The sequence below is a fragment of the Pan troglodytes genome, chromosome X (assembly GCF_028858775.2).
Source record: "Pan troglodytes isolate AG18354 chromosome X, NHGRI_mPanTro3-v2.0_pri, whole genome shotgun sequence".
In the NCBI taxonomy this organism is placed as follows: domain Eukaryota; kingdom Metazoa; phylum Chordata; class Mammalia; order Primates; family Hominidae; genus Pan; species Pan troglodytes.
In genome coordinates this window covers 50,724,294-50,751,888 of record NC_072421.2, presented here as the reverse complement: position 1 = coordinate 50,751,888, position 27,595 = coordinate 50,724,294, and the positions used below count along the sequence as shown (strand labels likewise).

Sequence of the window (27,595 nt, the reverse complement as noted above, 5' to 3'; positions counted from 1 at the left end):
TTATCTGCCCCCACCCCTGGCAAACACCATTCTACCCTTTGATTCTAATAGTTCTAATAAGCTCTCACATGAGTGAAATCATGCAGTATTTGTCTTTCTGTGCCTGGCTTATTTCACCTAACATAATGTCCTCCAGGTTCATCTATGTTGCCACAAATGATGGGATTTCCTTCATTTTTAAGGTTGAATAGTGTTTCATTGTATATATCTACCACATTTTCTTTATCCATTCATCCATTAATGGACACTTAGTATCTTGGCTATTGTGAATAATGCTACCATGAACATGGTTGTGCAGATATCTCTTCAAGATACTGATTTCCTTTTTTTTTTTTGGAATATATACCCAGAAGTAGGATGACTGGATCATAGGGTAGCTTTATTTTAATTTTTTGAGGAACCTTGATACTGTTTTTCATAATGGCTGTACTAATTTACATTCCCACCACCGCTGTGCAAGCCTCACCACAGCACCTAATCACCACCTTTCCTCCACAGCCTCACCAACACTTCACTCTTGTTTTTTTGATAGTAGCCATCCTAACAGGCATGAAGTGATATCTCGTTGTGATTTTGATTTGTATTTCCCTGATGATTGGTGATGTTGAGCATATTTTTATATGCCTGCTGGCCATTTGCCATGTCTTCTTTTGAGGAATGTTTTGGCAGATCTTTTGCCCATTTTTAATCAGGTTATTTGTTTTCTGAGGCCTTTTAAAAATTACTATCATCAGACATAACACCTACTGTGTAAAAGGCACTGTTAGATTGAAAGTTTAAAATAAAACCTAGGTACTAACCTTAAGTTTCCCCAAACAGTGCAACACACATCTACTGAGCACCCATAGGTGTTGGGGACACAGGTATGAGAGAGACCCCCTGCCCAGTAGAGCAGGGGACACAGACTTATGAACAGACAACTTCAGTACAACTTGGTAAGTGAACACAAGAGTAGAGGTGTGTGCAGAGTGCTCTGGGAGTGCACAGGCCTTACTAACCTAACCAGGCTTCACAGGGAAGGGGTAGGCAGAATGTCAGGAGCGTATCAAGCAATAAGAGGGATATGAAAAAATCTGTATAACATAGAAACATATATAAGCAAAGCCCTCAAACAGCCTTCTTATTTTGTATTTTAGGGACACACTAAGGGGTAGAGTCTATAGAAAACAATGAGTAAACAACAGTGTAATGAACTTTTTTCTCCCTCCTCTCCATCTGTTGTGGTTAACTGGCACATGTTCCCTAGAGCTTCTAATCAACAGTCTGAAAACTAAGCCTCTCTATGTAACAGGGTCTCAAAATGTCTCTGAACATGGACCTTCATTGGCAGAACAGTATTCTCTGAAGCTTCATGATCTTCTGTAGCATATCCTCTGGGAATTGCAGAAGATTGAGCCTCTAATAACTGGTTGGGCAGGTGTATCAACTTTTTCAGGAAGGATTATTTGACTACAGAGTTTCACATATCCTATCATTAAAAGTTGCACTCTCCTATACTGTGTTGCTATCTTAACATACTGTAAATTAAAGTTATAATTTAAAAGTGTTGAAGTGCATTTTAAAAACAGTAAACATTATTTAAATATAAAGGAATCTCCCACCCCATTGTCCAGTTTTTTCCTTTTTTTCTTTTATTGATACATAATATTCTACATATTTAAGAGGTACATGTGAATATTTGTTACATGCATATAATGTGTAATGTTCAAGTCAGTGTATTTGGGGTATCCATACCTTAAGTATTTATTATTTCTGTGTTGGTAACATCTCAAGTCCTTTCTTCTAGATACTTTGAAATATACAATATATTGTCCATTGTTGGATGAATAGTTTGCAAATATTTTTCACAGAATTGGAAAAAATAATCCTAAAGTTTGTATGAAAGCAAAAAAGAGCCCAAATAGCTAAAACAATGCTTAGCAAAAAGAGCAAAGCTGCACGCATCACCTTCTGACTTCAAAATATATTACAAGGCTATATTACAAAACAGCATGCTGTCGGTATGAAAACAGACACATAGGCCAATGGAAAAGAATAGAGAACCCAGAAATAAAGCCATGTAAATAAATAAATAAAGCCAACAGATTTTTGACAAAGGCACCAACAGCATACAGTGGGGAAAGGACACCCTTTTCAATAAATGGTGCTGGGAAAACTCAATAAGCATATGCAGAAGAATGAAATGATTTTTGTATCTCTCACCATATAAAAAAATCAAATCAAGATGAATTAAAGACTTAAACATAAGACCTGAAACTATAAAATAACTGGAGAAAAACCTAGGGAAAACTCTTCAGGACATTGGTCTGGGCAAAGATTTTATGGCTGAGACCTCAAAAGTACAGGCAACAAAAACAACAATAGACAAATGGGACCATACTAAATTTAAAAGCTTCTGCACAACAAAGGAAGCAATAAACAGTGAAGAGACAACACGTTGAATGGAAGAAAATAAAGCAATCTTTTCATTTTTTCAAGTGCTAGTTTAATCAATCCCATCAGTACTGTGGGTGGCACTGTGAGGACAGGGTGAACCTTAGGGTTATTTTAAAATTTATTTTTACTTTTGTTTTTTGAGACAAGTCACCCAGGTGGGAGTACAGTGGTGCAATCATGGCTTACTGCAGCTTCAACCTCCTAGGTAGGTTCAAGCAATCCTCCCACCTCAGCCTCCTGAGTAGCTGGGACCATAGGCACATGACACCATGCCCAGCTAATTAAAAAAAAAATTTTAGAGACAGGGCCTCCCTATGTTGCCCAGGCTGGTCTCAAATTCCTGGGCTCAAGCAATCCCCCCACCTAGGCCTCCCAAAGTGCTGTGATTACAGGCATGAGCTACTGTGCCTGCCCCGAATCTTTGGGCTAGATGTTGAGTCCCAGTGACAAATAATTGCTTGACATCACTCTCTTGTGTAGACATCATTGCTGCCAAAGACTTTTTGCCTCCTAAAATGCCTTAATTATAGCCTGATTAGGTTTGACCACTATAAAGTCTGCTGCACTTTGGGTGCATGATTTCCTGTGCTACATAGAGCTCTGCTGTTAAACAGGCTCGTAAAGAACCCTCCCGGACAGCTTCTCAGGCCCAGGTTTCTTTTCTGCTGTGCTTTATTATCTCCTGGGGTGGATACCCGCCTGCCTGCTCTCGAGTTGCTTCCCCAGACCCAGAGTTTGGCAGTGCTTTCCTGGCAGAACAGTCAACCTTCCTGTTACCTCAAACCAGGTAGGGGACTCAGAGAAGCCAGACGCAACCCCTTGCAGAGGAGCATACACCTACCCTTGAAAAGCAGACTGTTTCACCTCTCTCATACCAATTAGTGAATGATGGGATACGCATCAAGGGGAAGAGTGCTGAGAGAATCCTCTCAGGAAGTGAACTGAAAAGGAAACCAACAAGGGTTGAGCATGTTTTCCAAATGACAGGATTCCGTTTTGTGGGGAGTCATCCCAGAGCTGGAAAAGATGTCAGAACTATGAGAGAAGGTAAGCAAGAGAGTGAGTCAAGTGTTTTCACCATGGGTTCAAATGGTTGTAGGCAGAACTACCTTAGACCACACTCCAGCTTTAATCTCTTGCTTAAATTTTGCTTTATACTCCTTTCAGAAAGTTTCTATTTTTAATTAATTTTGGGGTACGTAATAGGTGTTTATGTGTTACATGAGATGTTTTGATACAGGCATGCAATGTGAAATAATCACATCATGGAGAATGGGGTAGCTATCCTTTCAAGCATTTATCCTTTGAGTTACAAATAATCCAGTTACACTCTTTTAGTTATTTTAACATTTACAATGAAATTACTATTTACTATAGTCTCCGTGTTGTAGAAGGATGGTTACCAGAGGCTGTGAAGGGTAATCTTTCTAATTTTTCTTGTTTGCAAAGGGGAGTTTGAAAACCAAAACTCAATTGAATGTCAGGGAGTCAGTTGAAACATATGAACGCTATATACCCACCATAATATAAGGTCGTGGCCCAGGCTGCAATTTTCAAGAAACAAAAAGTGCTCAGCAATCAAGCTGAAGCTGACACAAAAGAATTTCCATAGTTGAGACCCTACAGATCCCACAGGGGAGAGGAACAAGTAGCACTTAATTGAGAGTTCCCTACTCAATATAGCTCTCATTAGGTGGTCAGCAATTGAAGTGTAATTTCAACAATAACCACCCTGGGAGGTAGGTGCTATTATTCTCACCATTAAACAAATAAGGAAACAGGTTTCAGAGAGGTGAAGTGACTTGCCCAAGGTCACACTGTCACTAAATGGCAGAACCAGGATATGATCTAGTGCCTTGCACATAGTACGATTTCAGTTCATGCATATTGGAATGCATACATCAATGAAAGGTCTGTGGGACAATAAAAATCCAAATTTTTTACTTGTTTTTGTGTGTTTCTGACATTTTATAACAGAATGTTTTAAATTTACAGAAAAGCTGAATTTTACATTAAACACTTATATATACCCATCACCTAGATTCTACTAATCTATTCCTGCTATACTTGTTTCATATCTATTCATGTATTGATTTTCTCTATTCACTCATCAGTATTATTTTCTGATACATTTCCAAGTAAATTGAGGACATCAGTGCAGGTCCCCCTAAAATTTCAGCACGTGTATTATTTACTAGAGTTCAATGTTTGTTTACAGGTGTTCTTTTCCTTTTGAGGTAAAATTTACAGACAATGAAATACAAAATCTGACGTGGGTGAGTTTTGACATCCCATGCACTTGTGTATCCAAAATCTCTATTAATGTATAGAACACTACCATCACCCCAGAAATTCCCCTCATGTGTGTTGGTTTTAACCATGCTGTGTAACTTCCTTACCTGAACCAGCATCTCTGTTGGTGGTTAGAAGTCAATGATTCTAACTGGGAGGCTGTGTTGAGATCTCTTTTCTTTCCTTGACTGATGCTTTGGGAGAAAACCAGGTGGCATACAATAAGATTTGGTCCTCAGTGCACTTCACTTTGATAAGTTTCACCTGGAAGCATTTCTTTTCCTTTTCAGCAAATGTTTGTGAAAGGTTGCCCATTGATTGCAGCAGTTAACTTTGTCGGTTTAAACTGAGGTGAAACAATGACTATTTGTTGTAATTTATTTTAATTTAATGTTACTAAGGTATAAGGGCTAGCATTAAGTGGTGGTTCTTTACAGCAGGGACTCTTTCATCTGTGTTTGTTTAAAATTAAAAATAAGGCTGGTAAACATAAAATGTTCCTGGCTTGGTCCTAGAGTGAGCTCTAGTCAGTTCCTTGAGACTTAGATCAAGGCTAAGGGCGAAAACAGTCACAGAATACTCAAAGGAGTGTGTGTGCCTGAGTAGGATTTAGATGAAAAACCCAAAGGGACTTTGGCTTATTTGAAAGAATCTTATCAAAGCAGACAGGCTGAGTTACCTTTGAAACCCAGGCTTCAAGGAATTGGGTGTGTAGTAAGATTCAGACTATTCCATGACCCAGGAATTGTGAGATATTTTTTATTTATTTTTTATATGTGTATACATTTTTAAAAATAATTTCAACTTTTTAGATTCAGGAGGTACATGTGCAGGTTTGTTACGTGGGTGTATTTCGTGATGCTGACGTTCAGGGTACAATTGATCCCGTCACCTAGGTACTAAGCATAGTACCCAATAGTTAGTTTTTCAACCCTCGTCCCTCTCCCTCTCCCCTCTGGTAGTCCCCAGTGTTTATTACTGCCATTTTTATGTCCATGAGTACCTATTGTTTAGCTCCCAACTTATAAGTGAGAATATGTGGTATTTGGTTTTCTGTTCCTGCATTAATTTGCTTAGGATAATGACTTCCAGCTGCATCCATGTTGCTACAAAGGACATGATCTCATTCTTTTTGTGGCTGCGTAGTATTCCATGGTATATATGTATCACCTTTTCTTTATCTGACCCACCATTGATGGACACTTAGGTGGTTTCCATGTCGTAGCTATTGTGAATAGTGCTGCAGTGAACATACAAGTGTGTCTTTTTGGTAGATCAATTTATTTTCTTTTGGATACTCAGTAGTAGGATTTCTGGGTCGAATGGTAGTTTTAAGTTGTTTGAGAAATCTGTGAGAGTTATTATAGGCTAAATTAGCAGAGATACTGATGGGCTAGTGCCTGCCCCTACCAAACATGCCTGTGACTTTGATTCTTTTGGTTAATATTATTGTTGCTGGTTGGCAATGTGAGCATCACCAGGAGGACTTCTAATTCAGAGATTTTTACACTGTAGCATTCGTCAGCATCACCTGGAGGGATTAAAACACAGATTACTGGCCTCACCCACAGAGTCTGTGATTCATTTGACCTAGGGTGAGTCCTGAATTTCTAACAAGCTCCCAGGAGATGCTGATGCTACTGGTCCAGGTACCACACTTTGAGAACCACTGCTCTGAGGACTGAATGAATGAATGTATAAATAGGATCCCTTGTGCCAGACACATTTCTTCCCCTCTATAAATATGGCATTATTTATGATTCAGTGAGGACAGGCATGTCCCTTAGCTCCAGCTACATTTTAGAGTGAAGAGATTCTAGGAAAGTCACATAGACTACTCCTTTTCTCCAACCTGCACAGCAGGAATTTCAGTTTGTACTGGACTTATTATGACCCTATCTTTTCACAGTCCTAACTGATCTTGCTGCATACAGGGAAAGAATCTAGGCCCCCAACCACATGGCATAGTTTTAATTAACTCCCTTCTGTGTTGGGACCCTCAGAAGAGATAATATGTGGCTATGGAGACCATACACCCAGATTTCCTGGGACAGCTCTGATTTCACATATTCTATCCTTTTGTCCTCATAAATATAATTGTCAGACCATGTTCTGCTTTTGGGTTCAGAAAATATTGTTCCCATATGCATGGCCTAGGGGCCCTGTGGAGCCAAAAGCAAGTCTTCGCTTGCTTTCTTGGGATTGTGGGGGCCAGGGCAAAAGCTTGGCTCATTGTGAGGGATAGAAAGTTGGGGAGAATCTAAATGTTTAAGATCACCAGCAAGCTTCTCGTTGCTTCTTTCTTTTCAAGTGTCCCAGTGACCGTGTTACAGATCCCAGAATGTTGCAAATAAGAGATTCTGAGTGCTGAAAGGGACTAAATTGGACCTCTGGCTGCCTCTCTTTCCTCCGTCCCCCACCCCTCTGGAAGGACCACACAGAAATAGCAGAGAAGAGCCACTCTAAAGAAGGAAATTCCACAACCTTCATTGACTGACCACTCAGTCTAACATTTACCTATTTTGCCTGGCAGGAAGTTCTTCCTTCTTGCTAATATCAGTCCTTCTCATTGCAATGTCAGTTTCTTTTCCTTTGCTCTGCTTTCAATCAAAATTGAGAACAGCTGGTCCTTCCCTCTAAATTTTTTTATGTGCTTAGAAGTCATATTAAACCATTCTTCCTGGGTCCAGGTTTAACCATCCTTGGAGCTCCTTTATCCTTCCTGCATGTATCTGACTTGCCAACCATTTAATCATTTTGCCATAGGAAAGCAGCTTAGGCAGCCTGGGCGAACAGTACAGCAAAGCCTAAAGCTTTATGGCTTGTGCTAATGGGCATGCTAAATGTTTAGTAGAGACTATTTTTGAGCACGCAATTGTGAACAATTTAAAGTGGACTGTACATGGAACCCATTTCCTCTCCTGGCTCCCCCAACAGGGCCTCCCCTTAGCAGCTGAAATGAGTTAGTGGCAATCAGCGCAAAGTAGGAATCCTGTGGTTTCTGCCCTTCCCTCCTGCTGCTTCTATGGCAGCTAGTCTCTTAAAATGAGCATTCTCTCTAGAATAGCCAGTAAATGTGACATTGGAATCAGTTGGACAAAAGGTCTAGGAGTCACTTTAGCTAAATAGCAGGAGGTGCTAGTGCTGAAGCACCACTGGAGGTTTTAGGAGAGGTTGAGGGGACAGGGTTGAACAGCGATTGATGAAAGAGTTTGGACCCAGAATATTTGCTATCCACAGAACGGTTGTACCTCAGAGTTGTACATGCCTTTTTTGCAAGTTTGTAGAGGACGTTTCTGGCCTTTGTTCACTTGGCCTTTGTCCACTGTCTCAACTATGCAAAAGTGATGCCAGGAATCTGTGGCAGAATCCCAGCTTCAGGGCCAGTTGGGTTCCTAAAAGAGAGGAGGGTAACTTGCCATGCATGGGATTCTTCTGTCAGGCAGGCTACCTGCCTTTGATGGGATATGTTCTTTGATTACTCAAGTGATTTGGGAGGGCTGCTGCCTTAAGTTGGCCTGCAGGGTGGGTCCAGGGCCCATGTTAGGGTGAATTGGATATATCTGATGGCACTGCAGAGAAAAGGGATATTGTCCTGTTCTCATCTTCTGACTGTTGGCTCCTCTGTTTTAATCAAACCTTAAAAGCTCTTCTCTTTATAAGCACCAGCCAGGCAGTTTGTCTCAGCAAAGCTACAGGAGCACTTAATATATGCAGCCATAAAGAAGAAGGAAGAGAAAGAGACAGAGAAAAAAAAAACCCTTTGGCATTTGTATGAGAGTGTCACTGAAGGCTTCATCACAGATACACTCAAGACTTAGAAACTGAAATTGTCTTGGGGTGGGGGTGGGGAGAGCAGTTTGATTGAAGCATTAGCTGCCTTGGCCCTGAGCCAAGGCAAATTGCCAGAGAACCATTAAACTCTGTGTAATTCCATATAACTCACAGCAGCCACAGGTAATCTGAATCAGACCTGACAAAACTTCACTATCACTTATTGTCCATTAGCACTGAATGCATGCTACAGATATTAAACTTTTTAAAGCCATATCATGGTGGCCATATTTTCTAAATCCCAATCAGAAAACCTGGCTTGACAAAGGATTTGTTTTCTGACTTGTGAATTTGTTTATATGAAAAGCCTCACAAAAGGTATAATCACTAACTCACAGAGGTATAAAATACTAAACCCACTGAACAAATGGTTTTTAAGGAAAGAACTATAGTCGCATGAAATTGGGTCAGGGCAAACTCATTTGGACATTGATGAGGGTTCCCCCCACCCCACACATACTTTTTGGGGGTCTGAGGGCACTGGTTAACGAAGCACTAAATCAAATTAGAATCTGGTTTATGCCCATCATCTGGATTTGCTCTTAAATTTTTCAGGGATGGTGAACTGAAAGAGCCTGTTGTAATGTCTGTACACACGAAGGTGGAGTCGATGTTACTTTGAATTCCCAGATGGTGGGAGTAGTTAAATATCCCACTGTTCATGGTCTGTTTGTGAGGGCTTGTGTGTGTTTTAAATTAACTTCCTAAGGCAGAGAATGTTAAAAACTGAGGAGAATCATATCTGGATACAAGTTATTATTGCCATACACCTCAGTTTCCTTAAAGGCTCCATTCCTTCCACTAAATTGAGAGTCTAACATTCACCCTGGGGCACCTCGTGACAAATGGGATATTTAGCTCAAAGGATAATTATTCTGGAATATTCTGAGCCAATAATAATGCTTTTTACAAAGTTTAGAGTGTCTCTTTAGCAAGAACTCTTTGTATTGCTAGTTAAGGATCATGAATAGCAATATACCCGTGAAATCCAAAAGGTTTTGTCACAACCTTGCAGAAGAAAGTATCTTAAACCTAATAGATGCTCTATCCCGGGCAAGTCATATAATATCCCTGAACCTCAGTTACATGAAAAACAAAGTGAAAATATTGTTACTTCTCCAGAATCAGTCAAATGAATAGGGTGATATCCTGAGATCCCTTTTAATTCTAATTTCAACAAATATTTGTTGAGCAACTACAATGTGTTCAATACAGACATTTATTTTCCTAGGTGCCAGTGACAGAGCTGTATAAAGGCACTGACTATCTCCCACACTATAATGTATCTTGACAGCAAGTAAACATACATAGAAATAAGTGAGATCATGTAAGATGGTGGTAAATTCTATGAAGACAATAAGACAGGTAATGTGATAGAGAGTGATGAGATGTGGGTAGAGAAGAGAAGGAACATTCTTTATGTGGTTGGTCAGGAAAGGCCTCTCTGAGGAGGCAAGATCTGAGCTGACACCTGAATGATAAAAGGAGGTATGTAGGATCTAGAAGAAGAATGTTCTCAACAGATAGAATAGTAAGTACAAAGATCTTGAGATAGGGATGGGCTTGACCTCTCTGAAGAACAGAAAGTTTGGTATGACGTGTGTGTGTGTGTGTGTGTGTGTGTGTGTGTGTGTGTGTGTGTGTGTAGAGGATGAGAGGTTGTGGGAAATAAGGTCAAAAAGGCATGCATGGCCAGATCATGTAGAGCTTCTGATCTGCTGCTGTTTACATTGTAAAAATCATTCTTTGGTCTGTCTGATTTAATTAATGAATGTTAGTACCAGATGTTAATGACAGGAGGGCTTGAAGTTTGCCCATAGGAAACCCAAGGAGAGGGTCTAGGTGTGGAGTAGGGGGGAGAAGGGGAAGATGAAGTAGAAAAGGCGAGCTCAAATGCCTTGTTGGCAGGGCAGGGAGAGGTGGGAGTGGAAAAGATAATGTGTAGGGAGGGTTGGAAAAAGTTTGAGGGAGGAGGAAAAGCACCAGAGTGACCTCGGCTGTGAGGAACACCGTCAGTGCCAAGGTTGTGGAGTCTGCTATCAGAGGGGGTCAACCTTTATAGGAGAAGGGACAGGACTGTACTCTTGTTTAAAGTTAGAAGAGTGAGAATGAGCAGGAACTGAAGCTAAAAATCTGGTCCTCTTTTTTTATCCAGCCTTAACTTAAAAAGCAGGTCTGATATCAGAGAGAATGGCGTTCACATTGCTTGCCTTATTTATTTTCCAGGTCTTGAACTCAAATGCCTATCACTTCCTCCTGCATTTTCTTCTCAACCTAATCCTGTCATTGCAAAAGGAAATAATCTCTGATGCAAGAGTCCCTTCCCGCCACTAACACATAAGCAATTGAGTGCATTTTTTTTCCTTTTTTTCAGTTGTGGAAACTCAGTTTTGTTTTATGTTATTTGGCACGTTTTGTTGAGTAGGAAAGAGATGGTGTGTCATTTCTCAGTCATGATGTGAACAGGACAGTAGCTTGGAACAGACTGTGTGATGGCTCACTTATTCCCAGATTTGTAGCACTATGTGAAAGCAGCAGCAAGTGTGCTGATTTAATATAAAATGGGATCTATCCTAGGCTCAGTAAAGGATGTTATTATTATTGCTTTTGCAACATACATGTATGCCTTGGTAGGTTATTTATTTGGGAGCTGTTTGCTTTGGTAGCAGTTATTCATAAGGGTAAGAGGAAGTTAAATCTCTTTTCTCCTCCTCCATCTCCCACTGGTCAGAGGTCTAAGTGGAGACCAGAGATTAAAATTACTGCCAAGGAAAGGGGGCCTGGGCAGGGTCAAATAATGTTCTGGGAGTGGCATGCAGGTGCCCACCTCCGGGAAATAGAAAACAAACCCCCTCTCCCTTCGTCCACATCTGCTGGAGGGTATACAGGCTCCTAGTAAGCTGGACAAGTGGTTTTCAGGCAGCAAAGCAGGCCTAGTAGTTTCCAGAGGCAGCCTTTTGTCCCTACCCCGAAGGGTGTTTAGTCCCTGGGTCCTTTTCCAGTCAGAAATGACTAATGTTGGCTATGTGTACTCTTTAGAAACTGTCTTTGGCTTTTTGCATAATGGATTATAAATAAATGGCTTTAGAGAACCAGCAGTGAGTTATTGAGTGAACCTGGCTTTGGGATGGTTCAGATTCCAGATAGTTAATCACATCCTCTTGGGCTGGAAGACTGTATCTAACTCATTCACATTCAGTAGGCAAGTTAAAAAGGCATTTTTGATCAACTTGAAAAATAGTTTTCACATCAACAATGGCTTGTTACTGAAGAAATAAAGATTATATTAATCCAAGTAGAATTATTCCCATCACTCTCTAACAGTCTGGTGGAATTTAACACACCTCTTGTTTTAATTTGGCCATTTCTTACAAGTATTAATGCACAGTTTGAAAATGACAATGAATTGATATGTCCTCTTTATAGTGTTTTTATATTAGGCGGTAGGTAAAAGACTGTTGGTCTTTTCAGCCTCCTAAGGCTCACCTGCTAGATTTGTACACAGTGCTCTCTTAATGCTGGAGGACATTATGGACTTTCTGGTTTGTCCTAGACTATTTTAATGCTATACAAGGGTAAACTCTGTTGCTGACAACTGCTTCTGGAAATCACGAGCAAATTCGCTTGCACTCTACCATATTCATTCCTCTGGTTTGTTCCACTCTGGTTCTCCCTGAACTCTCTCCACCACATCAGCTTTGCAAGGTTCTCTGATCATTTGTATCACTGAAATTCATATCTTATTAGACAGTCAAGAAACATAGGCAATCTAACAAAGAGACTGCATTAGTCCATTCTCACACTGCTATAAAGATACTACCTGAGACTGGGTAATGTATAAACAAAAAAGGTTTAATTGACTCACAGTTCCACATGGCTGGCTGGGGAGGCCTCAGGAAACTTACAATCATGGCAGAAGGTGAAGTGGAAGCAAGGCACGTCTTACATGGCATCAGGTGAGAGAGAGAGAGCGTGAAGAAGTGCCACACTTAAAACCATCAGCTCTCATGAGAATTCCCTCACTATCACAAGAACAGCATTGGGAAAACTGCCCCCATAATCCAATCACCTCCCACCAGGTCACTCCCTCCACATGTGGGGATTACAATTCAACATGAGATTTGGGTGGGAACACAGAGCCTAACCATATCAGGGACAGTAATGGTGCCTGAGGAAAGGCTAGTTGCCTGTGTGACAACAGCCTGATGAAGTTCAGCTTCTAGGAGTAGGTGTCACGAACTCTGGGGACTGTAAGAAAGAAACATATCTGAGATTGACATGAACTCTGGGGACCATAAGAAAGAAACATATCTGAGATTGACAAGAGGAGTAGCAGTAGATGGCTCCAACATTGGATAAGGAATTGATTCTATTTTTATAATATGTCAAGACAAAAACTGGCTGGAGATTAAAAATGGAATCAAATCATTAAGACTTTTCACCTGTACCTGTCAACTGGTAAAATAAAGTGTTGGTCTTTATTTTCATTTTTTACTGAAATCCTCTACCTTCTAAGAGGTAGGGAGGATGAATACTATCTCAAAGCAGACAGGAACAATGGGTAGATTCATAGATTATAGCCCTATTGTGAAGGCTAACGTTTTAAGAGAAATGTTTTGCCTTGATTAAAACTATGAGTATGTGAAAATGATGCTGGAGTCTTGGTGCCTACCTCAGAAATATAAGCTGAATAGTCTAGAATTAAAGACTAAAGAATAAAGAATAAACCATCAGGTCTCGTGAGAATTCCCTCACTATCACAAGAACAGCATTGGGGAAACTGCCCCCATAATCTACCCTCTTTTTCCTTGTTGGTATCTCTTAGAATCTGATCTAATTATTCTTTTAATTCTTTCTTAAATTAAGGAATAATTTACATATAGTAAAATGCACAAATCTTAATGAATGTTTAGTTATGTATATTCCCATATGATCTGCAGCCAGATAACTATGTAGAACATTTCTAGCACCCCCCAAAAATTATGCTCATCTGCCTTTACAATCAGTAGTACAGAGTTAACCATTTTTTCAAATTATCACCTCTCTTCTTTACCTTCATATAAAATGAAATCATACAGTATGTGTTGTTTTTGTCTGGTCTCTTTCATGCAACATAATCTTTTAGACATTCATTTTATTACATATATTGCTTTTTTTTGACTGCTGTATAGCATGTCATTTTTTGTATGTGTATGTTTTGAAGGACATTTGGGTTGTTCCTACTTTCTATTATTAATAAAGCTGCTGCAAACAATCAAATCTTTTTATGGACATGTGCACTTATTTCTCTTCGGAGTCTCTAAGTATGGAATTGCTGGATCTGAGAGTAGGCATACAGATTTCCAAAATGGTTGTACAGCTTTATACTCCTGCCAGCAACGTAGAGAGATCAAATTGCTGTACATTCTCACCAATACTTAAGTCTTTTTCATTTTAGCCATTCTGGTGGATATGTAGTGACATTTTACTATAATTTTAAATCACATTTCCCTAATGAAGAATTATATTGAGCACCTTTTCAGATGCTTATTGGGTATTTGGCTATCTTTTTTAGTGAAGTGCTTGTTCAAGCCTTGCCAATTGTTAATTGGCTATTTGCCTTTTTCTTATTGATTTGTAGTTCTTTTAATATTCTGGATATAAGTCATTTGTCAGGTAATATGTATTATGAATATTTTCCCAGTCTGTGGCTTGTCTATTCCCTTTTTTAGAGCTGAAGATTTTTTTTTATTTTGATGAACTCCAATGTATCACTCTTTCCTTTATGATTACTACCTTTTGCATCCTGCTTAAAAAATTTTTGCCCACCTCAAGTTCACAAAGATATGCTCCATGTTTTTCTCTAAAAGCCTTATGATTTTAGTCCTCTCATTGGGTCTGTAATCCAGCTAACATTTTTAGTAAAAATGTACATCAGTAAAAATGTTTTGAGTATGTGTCCCCAGTATACACAATTTTATTTATGGATGATCTAATTTATTATCACCAATATTATATATTAATAAAGCTTGATTTTTAAATTTTTTTAGATATATAAACAGAAGTTCCAGTGGATCATCTTGTACACAGCCTGGGATATATGTACCCCATTCTGAACACTATTGTTCTATACCACCAAAGACTAACATTTGTCACAAACACTGATAGCATTAATGTCAGAAGAACACTTCAGTGTAAACAAATGGCTAGAGTTGACAGAGCCCCAGTGAGCATATCTGCTAGCAATGTAAGAAACCCTCAGTTTACTCTTGTGCCGTCACGTTTGTCTCCCCTTACCAGACTTATAGAGACAGCAGGACGATCTGACTTGGTAGGAGCAAAGACAAATTTGCCTTTGGTTGCTGACATAGGGGACAGTGCTCTTGAGTCTTCCTCCCCTGTCCTCACCACCAAATTCCTAGAGCTGATGGCACTGGGCTGAGTTTTGGCAAAGATGCTTAGAATTTGACTGGAGCTAATCCCCAGGGAAATTTAATGATTTGGAGCTTAGACGGCCTTTGTTGTGAGGATTAGTAAACTAGATGGTGATTAAGCAGCTGGGGAGGAAGAAGCTGTCTGTTGGGCTAGGTCATGCTGTGGGGCACAGCGCATAGTTCCGTTGGCTCAAGGTCAGGGGAGCCCTTGGGCCTGATTCACAGAGCTTTATACTCTGGGGCAGCTCCTTGTAGGATTTGGGCATCTGCTTATTAGCTGGTAGAGGGAAAGAATGGCTTCTCCCTTGGTGTACACCTCTTCCCTCTGTCCACATATAGGGATTACTCCTTTGAATCAGGTCTACTTACATCTTTTTAATTGGTTATTGTTTTTCAATTCTCATTGAAAAGTTTTTGTTGTCTGTTTTTCCTTTTGGAAAACTGGTGTAAAGTACGGAAGATGAAATTAGGAACAGAGTTTCTTGGTTTTCTAATCTAGACTGCTTCGGAAATTTGAGAGCGGTTTTTAAGGGAAGAAGTTGCTGAAAGAGACAAGTTAGGTATTGAAAGCCATGGCAAGAAGACTGCCGAGGTTTGAAAGCCTGTATCTCCCATGTCCAGGGAACCCTGATTAATTTCTCCTAGCATGATCAGATTCTAAGAGATACCAACAAGGAAAAAGAGGGTAGATTAGAAACAGCCCCCAACCTGTGGTTTGCTTAAGATTTCAAACTAAGTTTCAGAATGAGCAAGCACTTTATTCATTCTTTGATGCTCCTACTTCTTAATAGTTAAACTTCCCAAAGCCAGCTTAACCCTAGCTCTACATTTTTCTATTCGTTTCCCAGAAAAGGCCAAATTGATGAACGGATGCCTGGAGTGTTAGTAAAAACTTGAAAATCTTTCTAAGATGCTAAAAAGATATTCAAAAGGTATATTCTTTCTTTAAATAACTGGACTACAGTATTCTGAGTGGATCTTTTCTGTCTATTTGCAAAAACAATAAAACAAAAACAAACAAACACATCAATTTAAACAATTATGTTGTTTGCCTTCATTAGATGATAGACAAGCTGGTGGAGGTAGCAGTATGGGCTGGTAATTTGGCCAGAAGCTCTTGGAACTGACCAAGAAAGTTTCAGTTGATGCCCATTTTTTCCAATAAATTTCCTGTAGCAGGCAGAGGTATTCACAATCATGTCACTGATTTTTAATGCTGCTCTTACACTACTGTAATAGGTGTTCAGTACCTGTCAGTTATTGCTGCAGATGGTGTTTCTCCTCTGAATGCATTTTTAAATTATAAACCTGATTTAATAATTCTTCTATTCCCTTTTTCATCTCCTAAATGTATTCAAAGACCCAAGCAAGTATCTGTTAGTATCTGACTAAATAAAAGCTACTAGAAAGCCAGCAAGTGCCGTTAAGTCAATTGTTGTTTGCCTTTACTCTCAAGGGGCCAACTTGTCACTTTGTTGACAGCTATCAGAGTACTTCATGCTTCATTGAAGACCCATCAAAAATTTCCAAATTGCTAGCTCATTAGCACAAAATAGGGCTTCAGGAATCTCTTTCTCTCAGTGTCCTGACTGGGCCTTATTAAGTGTTCCAACCTTGGTGGACCACTCTGAAACAGTGGATAAAGACCAGGGGAATTGAGAGATGGATGTTAATTAGTCAATTTTGAAGGAGTAAAACATGGGTGAAGGCAGAGTACAATGGGACAAAAAGCTGAGATTATCTGTGTCAGCAGAAGGATAATGCATGACTTTGCTAACTGTTCACAGGTCACTGAATGTCAGAGCTGAAAAGGCCCAGAGCTGTCAGAGCCCCAGGAGATCATCTGGTCAGTCCCTCTTACACATTTTACCAGTAAGAGAAGAGAGGCTGCAAGAAGGGAAAGGGACTTGTCCAAAGTCAATCAGCTCTTCCTAGCTTTCCAGGCACCACCTGGCTTTTGGTTATATGACCTCTATGTAATCAATTTTCAATTACTTGGGCCACTCACTGCTAGCCCAGCAATCACTTGGGTAATCCAAAATGACACATAAGTTAACCATCGTTTACATTGAGCTTTGTGATGTGTGTTTATACCGACATTCCAATGCATCTGGGTCTAATCTGAGAATTCACAACACTTCAACTGAAACAAGAAAGCCACCCTGAAGGTCTGATTCAGGAAGAGCTGGAAAGCTTACTGAATGGATAGCATCATATATTGTTATACAGCCCCTCAAACAAGGTATGTTAATTTCAACAAGTTTGTTGATTCACACCTTTCCAGGGCCCCAGCCAGAGTTAGGAGGAGGAAGGTGGGAAGGGGAAAACAAAACCTTTTACGGAAGTATATGCATATCATCTTTCGCCCCTCCATCCCCCTTCACCCTTCCTCTCATTCATTTTTCCTTCCTTCCTTCCTTTCCTTTTTTTATTGATAGAAACATGAACATCTGCTTTGTCTTCCATATAAACAAATATGTGGCTGAGACATTGACCTACAGAACTGGCTGTAGGGAGGCCAAACAATAAATAGAAGACGTGCTAGATCTCAGAAATCTAGAGGTAGAGTGGGGAGAAAGACCAGTGAGCAGTAATTTAAAAAGGACCAACAAGTCTGGAAGAGTATAGAGTCCATTGCACAGCTCAGTAAATACCCTGGGTCTGGAAAAGGGCTAGTCTGGGATATAGTTGAAGGGATCTTCAACCAAATGGAGTCTTACTTCCTGATCTGGACCCTTCTGAACTCTTGGATTATGCTGGGGACCCAAAATTTGCTGGCTTTTTGTCTGAGCATCTTCAGACTTGTACTAAAGTAGGATTATTTCACTTAACATATCTCTTAAGGAGGAGGATGCTGGTGACTGAGAAGGGGCATGGAACAGAAAAAAGGGGTATGAACAGTTGGCCTGATGCTGTAGTCCAAGAAGGAGTCTGTGCAAGGACTCAGATAGTGGCAGCTGAAGGAGCAGTAAGGAATGCCAAATGCCTGAGCTTTTGCTACAGCAATAATTAAGCATTTTAGTTTAAAAGGTTTCCCCTTTTATCTTTTGGTCTAGAATAAACAGAGATCTTGCTGCTGTAACAGAGTGTTTAATTAACGAAAGATGGTACTTAATACATATTGAGGGGAAGACTTGCTATGGGTAACAGTAATATGGATAATTAAGTTGTATGAATTAAAAACAATGGGTAGAGTGAATTAAGACTAATGTACATCAACAGGGAAAATCTATTAGCATTCATTAGTTAGACTTCTGTTTGTGGTTCTTTGTTAGCCTCGGGAAACTCTTTCAAATGGCTGATCCCTGTTGAAAGTTCTGACTGGTGCTAAGGGCCTTCTATGGATGCCAAAGTAATGAGTCATTCAAATAGAACTTCTGAAATTCAAGTACAGCACTTTCCTTTTCTCTCTCTCTTTTTTTCTTGGCGGCAGGCAGCAGTGACTGTGAAGTAATAATGATAATGACAATGGAAATAAGAGTGTAATCCTGTTTAATTTGCTTAGAGTTGTTCCCCATTTACCAATATTGGCTTGTTTGGTGTTGAGTGTGGCCCGGGTACCGGAACAAAGGCATATATATTCAATGTCACTTGGCTAACCTATGATTTGTCAGACAAAGGTTAATTTTTTTAAAAAAAGTTGGATTAGCAGCAATAAATGTAATAACATTCTGTGATTTAACTCAGAAGTTCAATTAATTCGATGGAGTTTAAAAAATCCTGAACTTAATTTTTTCTCTGCACTCAGGAGGTCTCATCTGCCAAATTTGCACATGAGCTGGCCAACCTAAAGCTCAACAATATTATAACTTCCATGGTGTGGGGATAGATGGAGGAGACATTATAAAAGACTGAGAGAGAGATTGGAACAAGAGTAGAAGTGTAAAAATACCTCCAGTGAATACCAGCCCTTAATTGCCCCATTTAGAATCTGCCATCCCCTAAGGACTATACAATTTAATTATCCTTAAGTTCCCTTTCCCTGGAAACAAACAAAAACAACTCCTGATTATATCAGTGAGTTGGAGCCTTTTTTACCAGACCGTCTTAGTTGATAAACAAGCTGTAGACAACTAATTTCTGCCCCTGAGGCTAGAAATTAGGAGCCTTGTTCATTTTTATATCTCTAGCATGTAGCATGTTGTCCTGTGCATAATAGAAATGTGATTCAATACTTAAGGAATGATTAATGGATGGATGAGATGACTCCTTTCATGGATTATCATGGATGGAATTGATGTTCTAATAGGTAGAACTCACTTTCATGGTAAAAGGAATGTAACAAAAATGAATGTATAAAATTAGCCATAAGCAAGGACCCCCAGAGACATTCTGCTTTGCTTTGCTTTGCTTTTGCCTGCCCCAGTGGCTATTATTTCTGCCTTTGCTTTCAATACCCCTCAGTCTGACAATCTTCTTCCCCAGATTGCCCTGGTTAGTGGAAATTCTATAGGCTGTGTTGGAACAGTAAATACCCATATTTCCAGCTTTCTCTGAATGCTCACTGTGTGTCAGACACTAGAAGCACTGTGCTGGGCACATGTTGAAGAGACATAGATAAAGAAGCAGCTACATTGTACCTACTTGTATCTTTTGAATTTGCCATTCTACTCACAGAATGTTGAACTGTAAGCCACTTTCCAGGTCTTCAGAGTCAACTCCCTTGTTATAATAATCAGAGCTCATGTTAATTGAGGACTTACTGTTCTCAGATATTTACTATACTAACAACTCTGTGAGGTAGCTAGTCTTGTTATCTACATGTCACGTAGGAGGGAATTGAGACACAGATGTTAAGTAACTTCCTAAGGGTCACACAGCTAGGAAGTAGCAGAGCCAGGATTCAAACTTACGTTTGTCAGACTTCAAAGCCTGCCCACAGATAGGAAAGAGCTTACCAAAGGTCATTTTGATGGAGCCTAGCTCTTCTGGCTCTAATTTGTCTGCACGTTTTGGTAGGCCACACTGCTGCTTTAGCCACATAGTAGGGTTCATTCCAAGCATCAGTTTCGTATTTAGAAGTTCTAGTCTTCCCAGTTGGACTGCTCATTCCTCCAGTCAGGGATTGCATTATTTCCATGTTGCCTCCTTCCTCAAAGGTTTGCCCAAACTTTGCCTTCAGTAAATAATGACCTGTGATCAGCTCCTGAGCTACTCCCAGGAGCTGCCTGGAGCCATTCCCCAGTACTTCTTGTGGCTCCAGGGTTGGAAGAAACAAGTAGAATTTTGGGGAGAAAGTCATCTCACTACCTGCTTTCTGTTTTGTTCTCTGCAACACAGATTGAAGATGGAGGCAAGGCAGCTTTGTCCCAGAAGATGAGGACTGGTGATGAGCTGGTGAATATCAATGGCACTCCATTATATGGCTCCCGCCAAGAGGCCCTCATTCTCATCAAAGGCTCCTTCCGGATTCTCAAGCTGATTGTCAGGAGGTAAGGTACAGGGAGATTCTCCGTAAGGTGCAGAGGCCACTGAAACTTGGTTGGTAATAAAGCTCAATAGAGTCATGTCTCTATCAATATTATAAAGGAAAGAGGTGTTTCACTTGAATAGAATTTTGCAGACAACTGAAGCAGAATAGCACAGGAGAAAGAGCCTTTGGTTCAAATCCTGGCACTGCCACATAGACACATAATCTTGGATATATTTATTTGTCCTCTGCAAGACTGTTTCCTTATTTGCTATAAAGAGGACTAAATTACTCATTATATACCAAAGGGCTACCTAATCCAGTGTTTTTCAATCTCCTTCTTTATAATACACTATCATTCCTGAACCACATATCAATGGAGACTTAAAGAGCCCCTACTACAGCCATGGAGGCTGTAGCAAACTCTTAGAAACCCTTTCCTTGAGGATTGCACAGTCTAGCAGGGGACAAAATATACACATGTGACTAAGTAGCAGTATATTTTTAAAGAAGGCAATAAAGGCTTGTGTGTGATTATCAAATGGATTGTTCAGACAAAAATTGCTGTTAGAGAAAGAGATCACTGCAGAAGGGATTGATAGGGTAAGACTTCATAGAGGAAGTGGAATTTAAGCTAAAGGGTGAGTATAATTTGAAAAATAAACCATCAGAAGAGGAAGACATTGCAGGTAAGTGCAGTGGCATAAGCAGAAGGAAGGGAAGGACATATTTGGGCACAGTCATTCTGCTACCACCAAAAGCATCTGCCTATTGGTGAACTTTCCACATGGCTTTTCTTTCATTTTGCTGCTGCGCCTTTGCTTTGTATTATTGGAGCTCAGCCTTCTCCCTTTCTATTGTTTTTTTTTTTCTTTATCGTATATACACACCTAAGTTTTTCTATCTTGCATCTTCCCACAATCTCACTTCTCCCTCTGGCTCCTGCCCCGTCTTTCTCCTTTTGTTCATACTCAGTCTCAAAGGAAGAGTCTATAGTCACTATCTCCACTTCTCCACCTGCCATTTAGCTTTCCACCCTCTGCAGCCAGAATTTGACCCTCAGAACTCCACTGAAACTACTCTGTCAAAAGCTACAAATTATTGCCTAATTGTCAAAGTCAATGGGTTATTTTTCGTATTCATCATATATGGCATTTAACATTATAGCTCTAGATTTTGCCCCCACCTTCCTTTATGAAACTCAATACCAAAAATCTCACACAGCAACTCAATAGCAAAAAAAAAAAAAATCCGACTTAAAAATGGGCAAAGACCTGAATAGACATTTCTTAAAAGAAGACACACAAATGGCCAACAGGCATATGAAAAAATGCTCAACATCACTAATCTTCAGGGAAATTAAAAACCACAATGAGATATTATCTCACTCCAGTTAAAATGGTTTTTATTAAAAAAAAAAAACAGATGCTGGTAAGGATGTGGGAAAATGGGGAATCCTGGTACACTGTTGGTAGGAGTGTGAAATAGTACAGCCACCATAGAAAACAGTATGGAGGTTTAGCAAAAAACTGAAAATAGAATTATCATATGACCTCGCAGTCCCCTGCTGGGTACATATTCAGAAGAAAGGAAATCATATAAAAGAGATATCTGCACCCCCATGTTTATTGCAGCACTATTCACAATAAACAAGATATGGAATCAACCTAATCCATCAGTAGATGAATGGATAAGGAAAATGGGGAATATACATACAATGGAATATGATTCAGCCATAAAAAGAATGAAATCCTGTCATTTACAGCAACGCAGATGTAACTGGAGGTCATTAAGTAAAATAAGGCAGGCCCAGAAAGACAAATATTACATGTTCTCACTCATATGTAAAGGCTGAAAAGAGGGATCTCATGGAGATAGAGAGTAGACTGGTGGTTGCTAGAAGCTGGGAAGTGGGGAGGTTGAAGAGAGGTTGATTATGGGTATAAAAATACAGTTAGATAGAATGAATAAGATCTAGTGTTCAATAGTTTGGTAGGGTAACTATAGTTAACAATCTATTGTATATTTCAAAATAGCTAGTAGAGAAGAATTCATATGTTCTCAACATAAAGAAAAGATAAATGTTTGAAGTGATGGATATCCCAATTTTCCTAATTTCATTATTAGGAATGAAACACGTATAACTGTTACGTGTTAATAAAAAAAAAGCTCTTACTTTTTTTTTTTGAAATGGAGTTTTGCTCTGTCGCCCAGGCTGGAGTGCAGTGGCATGATCTCGGCTAACTGCAACCTCCGCCTCCCAGGTTCAAACAATTCCCCTGCCTCAGCCTGCTGAGTAACTGGATTACAGGCATGTACCACCACGCCTGGCTAATTTTTGTATTTTTAGTAGAGACGGAGTTTCACCATGTTGGCCAGGCTGGTTGCGAACTTCGGACCTCAAGTGATCCCCCTGCCTCAGCCTCCCAAAGTGCTGGGATTACAGGCATAAGGCACTGCGCCCGGCCAAACCTCTTACTTTCAAGATAGTCAGTTTCCTTGTTATTTTCCTACATCCCTGTCCATTTTTTAAAAACCAGGCTCTTTACTACCTGCTCTTCCCCTGACCATTCCTTAAATGTTGGTGTTTCCCATAGTTCCACCATTTTTAACTTAATGTACCCTGGAAAATCTCACCCAGCCCTATAGCTTCAATTTATTTTCTATATCTCCTATGCTCCAGACCATATAACCAACTTCCTATTAGACATTTATACTTAAATGTGTCAGAGGTATTGCAAACACAACATGCCCCAAACCTAACACATCATCATCTTCTCCCAAGATCGCTATCTATGACCAGGAACACTATGTATGTACTCAGCCAACCAAGTCAGAAACACAGAAGCCATCTTTAATTATTCCATTATCCTCATGTTCTATATCCAAATGATTTATCCTGAAGAGAGAATATTTAAGGAGAAAGGCTTTGGACCTAGGAAGAATGAGGTTTTGTAGGATCCCACTGACTTCTATTACCTGCTGGTACCTAAGATTAATCCATACTTGCCCATGTACATGGATAGGAGGTGACATGTTAAGTAATGCCTTATATAATAGATACATTATCACTGATTAAATCTTGGATTGGTCAAGATTTAGGTCTTAAATAAGGCTTCTTGGAGGGGTAATTTGGTGAATTTGGAAGCGTTTTTGTTTTGGAGTTAGATATTCCCATGTTTGCAACTTCCTAGGTCTCTTATATGACAAATAATAATTCCTATATAATGGCATTATTGTGATGATTAAATAAGATAATTTATGTAAAATGACTGTCACATAATGGGTTGTCAGTGAATTTCATTCCCATTTGTTTCCTTAGGGTCTAAAAGAAGCATAATTGGAATAACCAAACATTGTTAAATTGGGAGAGCATCAGAATGGTGGTGTGCTTTGCAGCCTAACCTGCAGAGAATGATGTGCTAAGGAATCATTAGGGGTGGCAATGATCTGAATAAGAAATAAAGGCCCCTGTGAGATGCTGGTTGTACAGAGACACCAGCACTTAGAGGGAGTGTGAACACTATCTAGAGTGTCTTCTGAGCCAGTCACAAGAATGAGAGTGTTCAGGTGTTTCACCCACTGATCTCGCCAGGGTGAGTTCCATGTCCTCTTTCCTCATACTGTAGCAACATCTGCCACTATCAGTCACTTAGGAGTGGCTATAATTATGGGCTTGGACTAGCAGGGCCCTTTGGTTTTCATGGTGTGGCAGGTCCTATGGCTCCCGGAACCTGTATTTTCTACCCTTTTAGCCTCCCCATCTCAGCCCCTATTGGTGAAGGCTTTCAATGACATAATTTATTAGGTGATGCTGCCCTCTTGTGGAAAACTTAACCTTCACATGTGGACTACCTTGGGCACGGTATAGGAAATTAATTCCCTCTCGTTCAGTCCAAATTTTTCGTCAACTTTATGAAAGAGCTCTTAACACGTAAAAGAAGTGTGATTACCCTAAAATTTGTGAATATTCAGCCTAGTGTTTTATACAGGTAGAAAGACTTTGGTTTGAGTAAACAATCAGCTGACAAAGATCCAACACTTAGCCTTAGGTCTGGGCTTGAGTCCTTTTGGGATGAATATAAACAGAAGGAACTTTAGAACATGGCCAATTCTGAAAAGCCAACCCAGCTCTTCTTCCTATATTGCTGTCTAGATAATGGTCAGCTAAATCAGAAATGTAGGTGTCACCCTCAACTCCTCTCTCACCCAATTCAATTAATTCCAAGTCTTGATGTTTTTAAGCTGCTAAAGACCTCTTGGTTGCCTTTGTCTTAATCCAGCCACTCATGATTTCTCACCTGGACTATTCTAAGAGCCTTCCCACTGGCTTCTCAGCTTTCAGTCTCACTTTTTCCTAATCAATCCATTCTCCAAATAGGTATTTGAGCATGTCACTTCTCTATTAGGAAAAAAAAATCAGGAACAATGACCACACAACCATGTTGATCCCAAGATATTCATTTTATATTGATTGATGATACAAACCGTATTGAAGATATTATATTTATGAACCTTTTTTTTTTTGCAAAAAACATGGCATCCAAATATATAAAGAAAAAACTGTCAGCTATACAAAAAGTGATAGAAACTTCTGTATGGGAGAGTTTAACATAATTTAATTGACAATAAAGTAGACCAAAATAAAGTACTTAGAAGATTTGAAAAACAATTCATTAGATCCAATTAATACATTTTGAAAATTGTTTATAGACTGCATATTGTCTCTTCAAATATTGAGATAATATTTTTAAATGATCATATGTATGTCACAAAGAAAAGCTTTGCAAACTCTTTTTTTGAGATAGAGTCTTGCTCTGTTGCCCAGGCTAGAGTGCAGTGGCACGATCTTGGCTCACTATAAACTCCGCCTCCTGGGTTCAAGCAATTCTCCTGCCTCAGCCTCCCAAGTAGCTGGGACTACAGGCGTGCACCACCACACCCAGATAATTTTTGCATTTTTAGTAGAGACAGGGCTTCACCATGTTGGCCAGGCTGGTCTTGAACTCCTGACCTCAAGTGATCTGCCCGCCTTGGCCTCCCAAAGTGCTGGGATTACAGGCATGAGCCACCAAGCCCAGCCTGCACACGCTTAAGAGTAGAAATATCTGATGATAATGTACAATGTTTACAATTTAAAAACAAATTTTAAAGTCTTCAATTACTTGAATATTTTAGATCACATTTATATGTGAATATTAGCACAAAGAAACACTAGCAGACTAACAAACAATAATAAAAATGAGATCATGACTTACCAAAACTTTGAGAATATTCAGAAGTAAATTCATAACCTTAAATATTTTATTATTAAAAATGAAGAATGAAATTAAATGACTAATAATTCAATATAATATGAAACCAAGGACTAGGTTTCTTTTCAGAGGGATGAATTAAATAGATAAGCCTTTAGCAAATTTAATCAAGAAAACAAAGATGAATTACCAATAAAATTTAAATGACAAATGGAATACAACAACAAAGATTTTTTAAATTAAAGGCGCACTACTATAATTGTACCTTAATATATTTGAAAATCTCAGAGAACTTAAAAATATCTAATAAAATATTAAATGCCAGAAATTATTGAGAAGTTGAAAACTAAATGGACATGTAACAGTAGAAACTTTGAAAACAATTATCAAAGAGAAACTTCCAAAAATACTTTAGGGACATCTAAAAATACTTTAGGGCTTTAAGGGACAGATATTTTTATCTGTGAATTCCTTCAAATTTTCTAGAAATGGCCACGTTTAATTCTATAAGTGTGTTATAGTATTGAAAATGTTGCAGAATTATTCACATTGTTTTTGAAGCTAGCATTACTCTGATACCAAAACCTGACAGACTGCTCTAAGAAAGAATATTCTATCCAATTTGTGAATTTAGATGCAAAATATATACATGGAATTCTATGAAATCTAATTCAATAGTATAGGACAGTAACAATTCATCACAAGTATTAAAATAATTTTTAAAAGGCAAAATTTTGATTCTTACGTAGACAAAAAATGAACATGTTAAAGATTGTATTTCACTCATTAATGAGGAAAACGTAAAGTGTTACAACCAGTTCAATGGAGAAGTCAAAGAATAACAAATTTAAAGGTAACAGTAGACCACAGTAATCAATTAGAAGCTATATGGAGAAATATATGTCATTCGTAATGGGAACAAACTCATAAGCAATCAGGAATGCCCTTAAGAAATATGCATGAAAGAAAGAGGTTGTGTATGGAGGAAATTACAAAAATGTACAGACAGAGAAAATGAACACAAGTAATTTTTGATGATGTGGGTAAAGTCTTAGGGTACTGTATTACTTTTTCTTACAAAAAGGCAAGATACAATTGAATGTACAGTATATTGACATATTCTGGTTTAGCCATGCTCTCCATAGACAACTTCCGAACCATCATTCCTCCACCCTCATGTAAGATTCCCTTCATTTTTGAAGCTCAAACAAGCAGGGATTATCACTCTCATTTCCTTACCAATGTCATTTATCAGCCTCCAGGTTATTCTTTCACTTCCATTTTTTAATTTATTTTAACTGATACATAGTACGTATTTATGGGGTACATAGTGGTTTTCCAATGTGCAATGTATAGTGATCAGATCACAGTAATTAGCATATCTATTATCTCAAACATTTATCATTTCTTTATGTGGGGAACATTCAATATCCTTTCTTCTAGTTATTTGAAAATATATAATACATTAATATCGACTATAGTCATCCTACAGTACTGTAGAGCACTAGAACTTATTCTTCCTATCTACTGTAATTTTGTATTATTTAACAAATCTCTATATATCCCTCCCTTCCCCCTACCTTCTCACCCTCTAGTAACCTCTGTTCTACTCTTTACTTCTATGAGATCAATATTTTTAGCTTCCACATATGAGTGAGAACATGTGGTGTTCAACTTTCTGTTCCTGGCTTATTTCACTTAACATAACATCCTCCATGTTGCTGCAAATGACAGGATTTCATTCTTTTTATGGCTGAATAACACTCCATTGTGTATATATACCACATTTTCTTTATCCATTCATCTGTTTTTGAACACTTAGATTGATTTTATATCTCAGCTGGATACTGCTGCAATAGATATGGGGTATAGATATCTCTTTGATATATATATACACACATACATACATATATGTATATATTTCAAATGGTTGATGGAAAAAAGAATCGTATTTC

At 39.0% G+C, this 27,595-nt stretch overlaps 1 protein-coding gene across 4 annotated transcripts in view; it reads left to right on the top strand.

Moving 5' to 3' along the window:
* Window positions 1-27,595, top strand: part of SHROOM4 (shroom family member 4) — a 250,223-nt gene that overhangs the window by 98,728 nt on the left and 123,900 nt on the right. For all 4 annotated transcript variants that reach the window (XR_010154763.1, XR_001714036.3, XR_001714035.3 and 1 more), the window contains exon 2: window positions 20,256-20,407. Coding sequence is in view for 1 of the 4 variants with exons in the window: in XM_016943400.4 (XP_016798889.1) it covers window positions 20,256-20,407 (152 nt within the window). In the remaining 3 variants the exon portion in view is untranslated. The remainder of the gene's footprint in view (window positions 1-20,255; window positions 20,408-27,595) is intronic.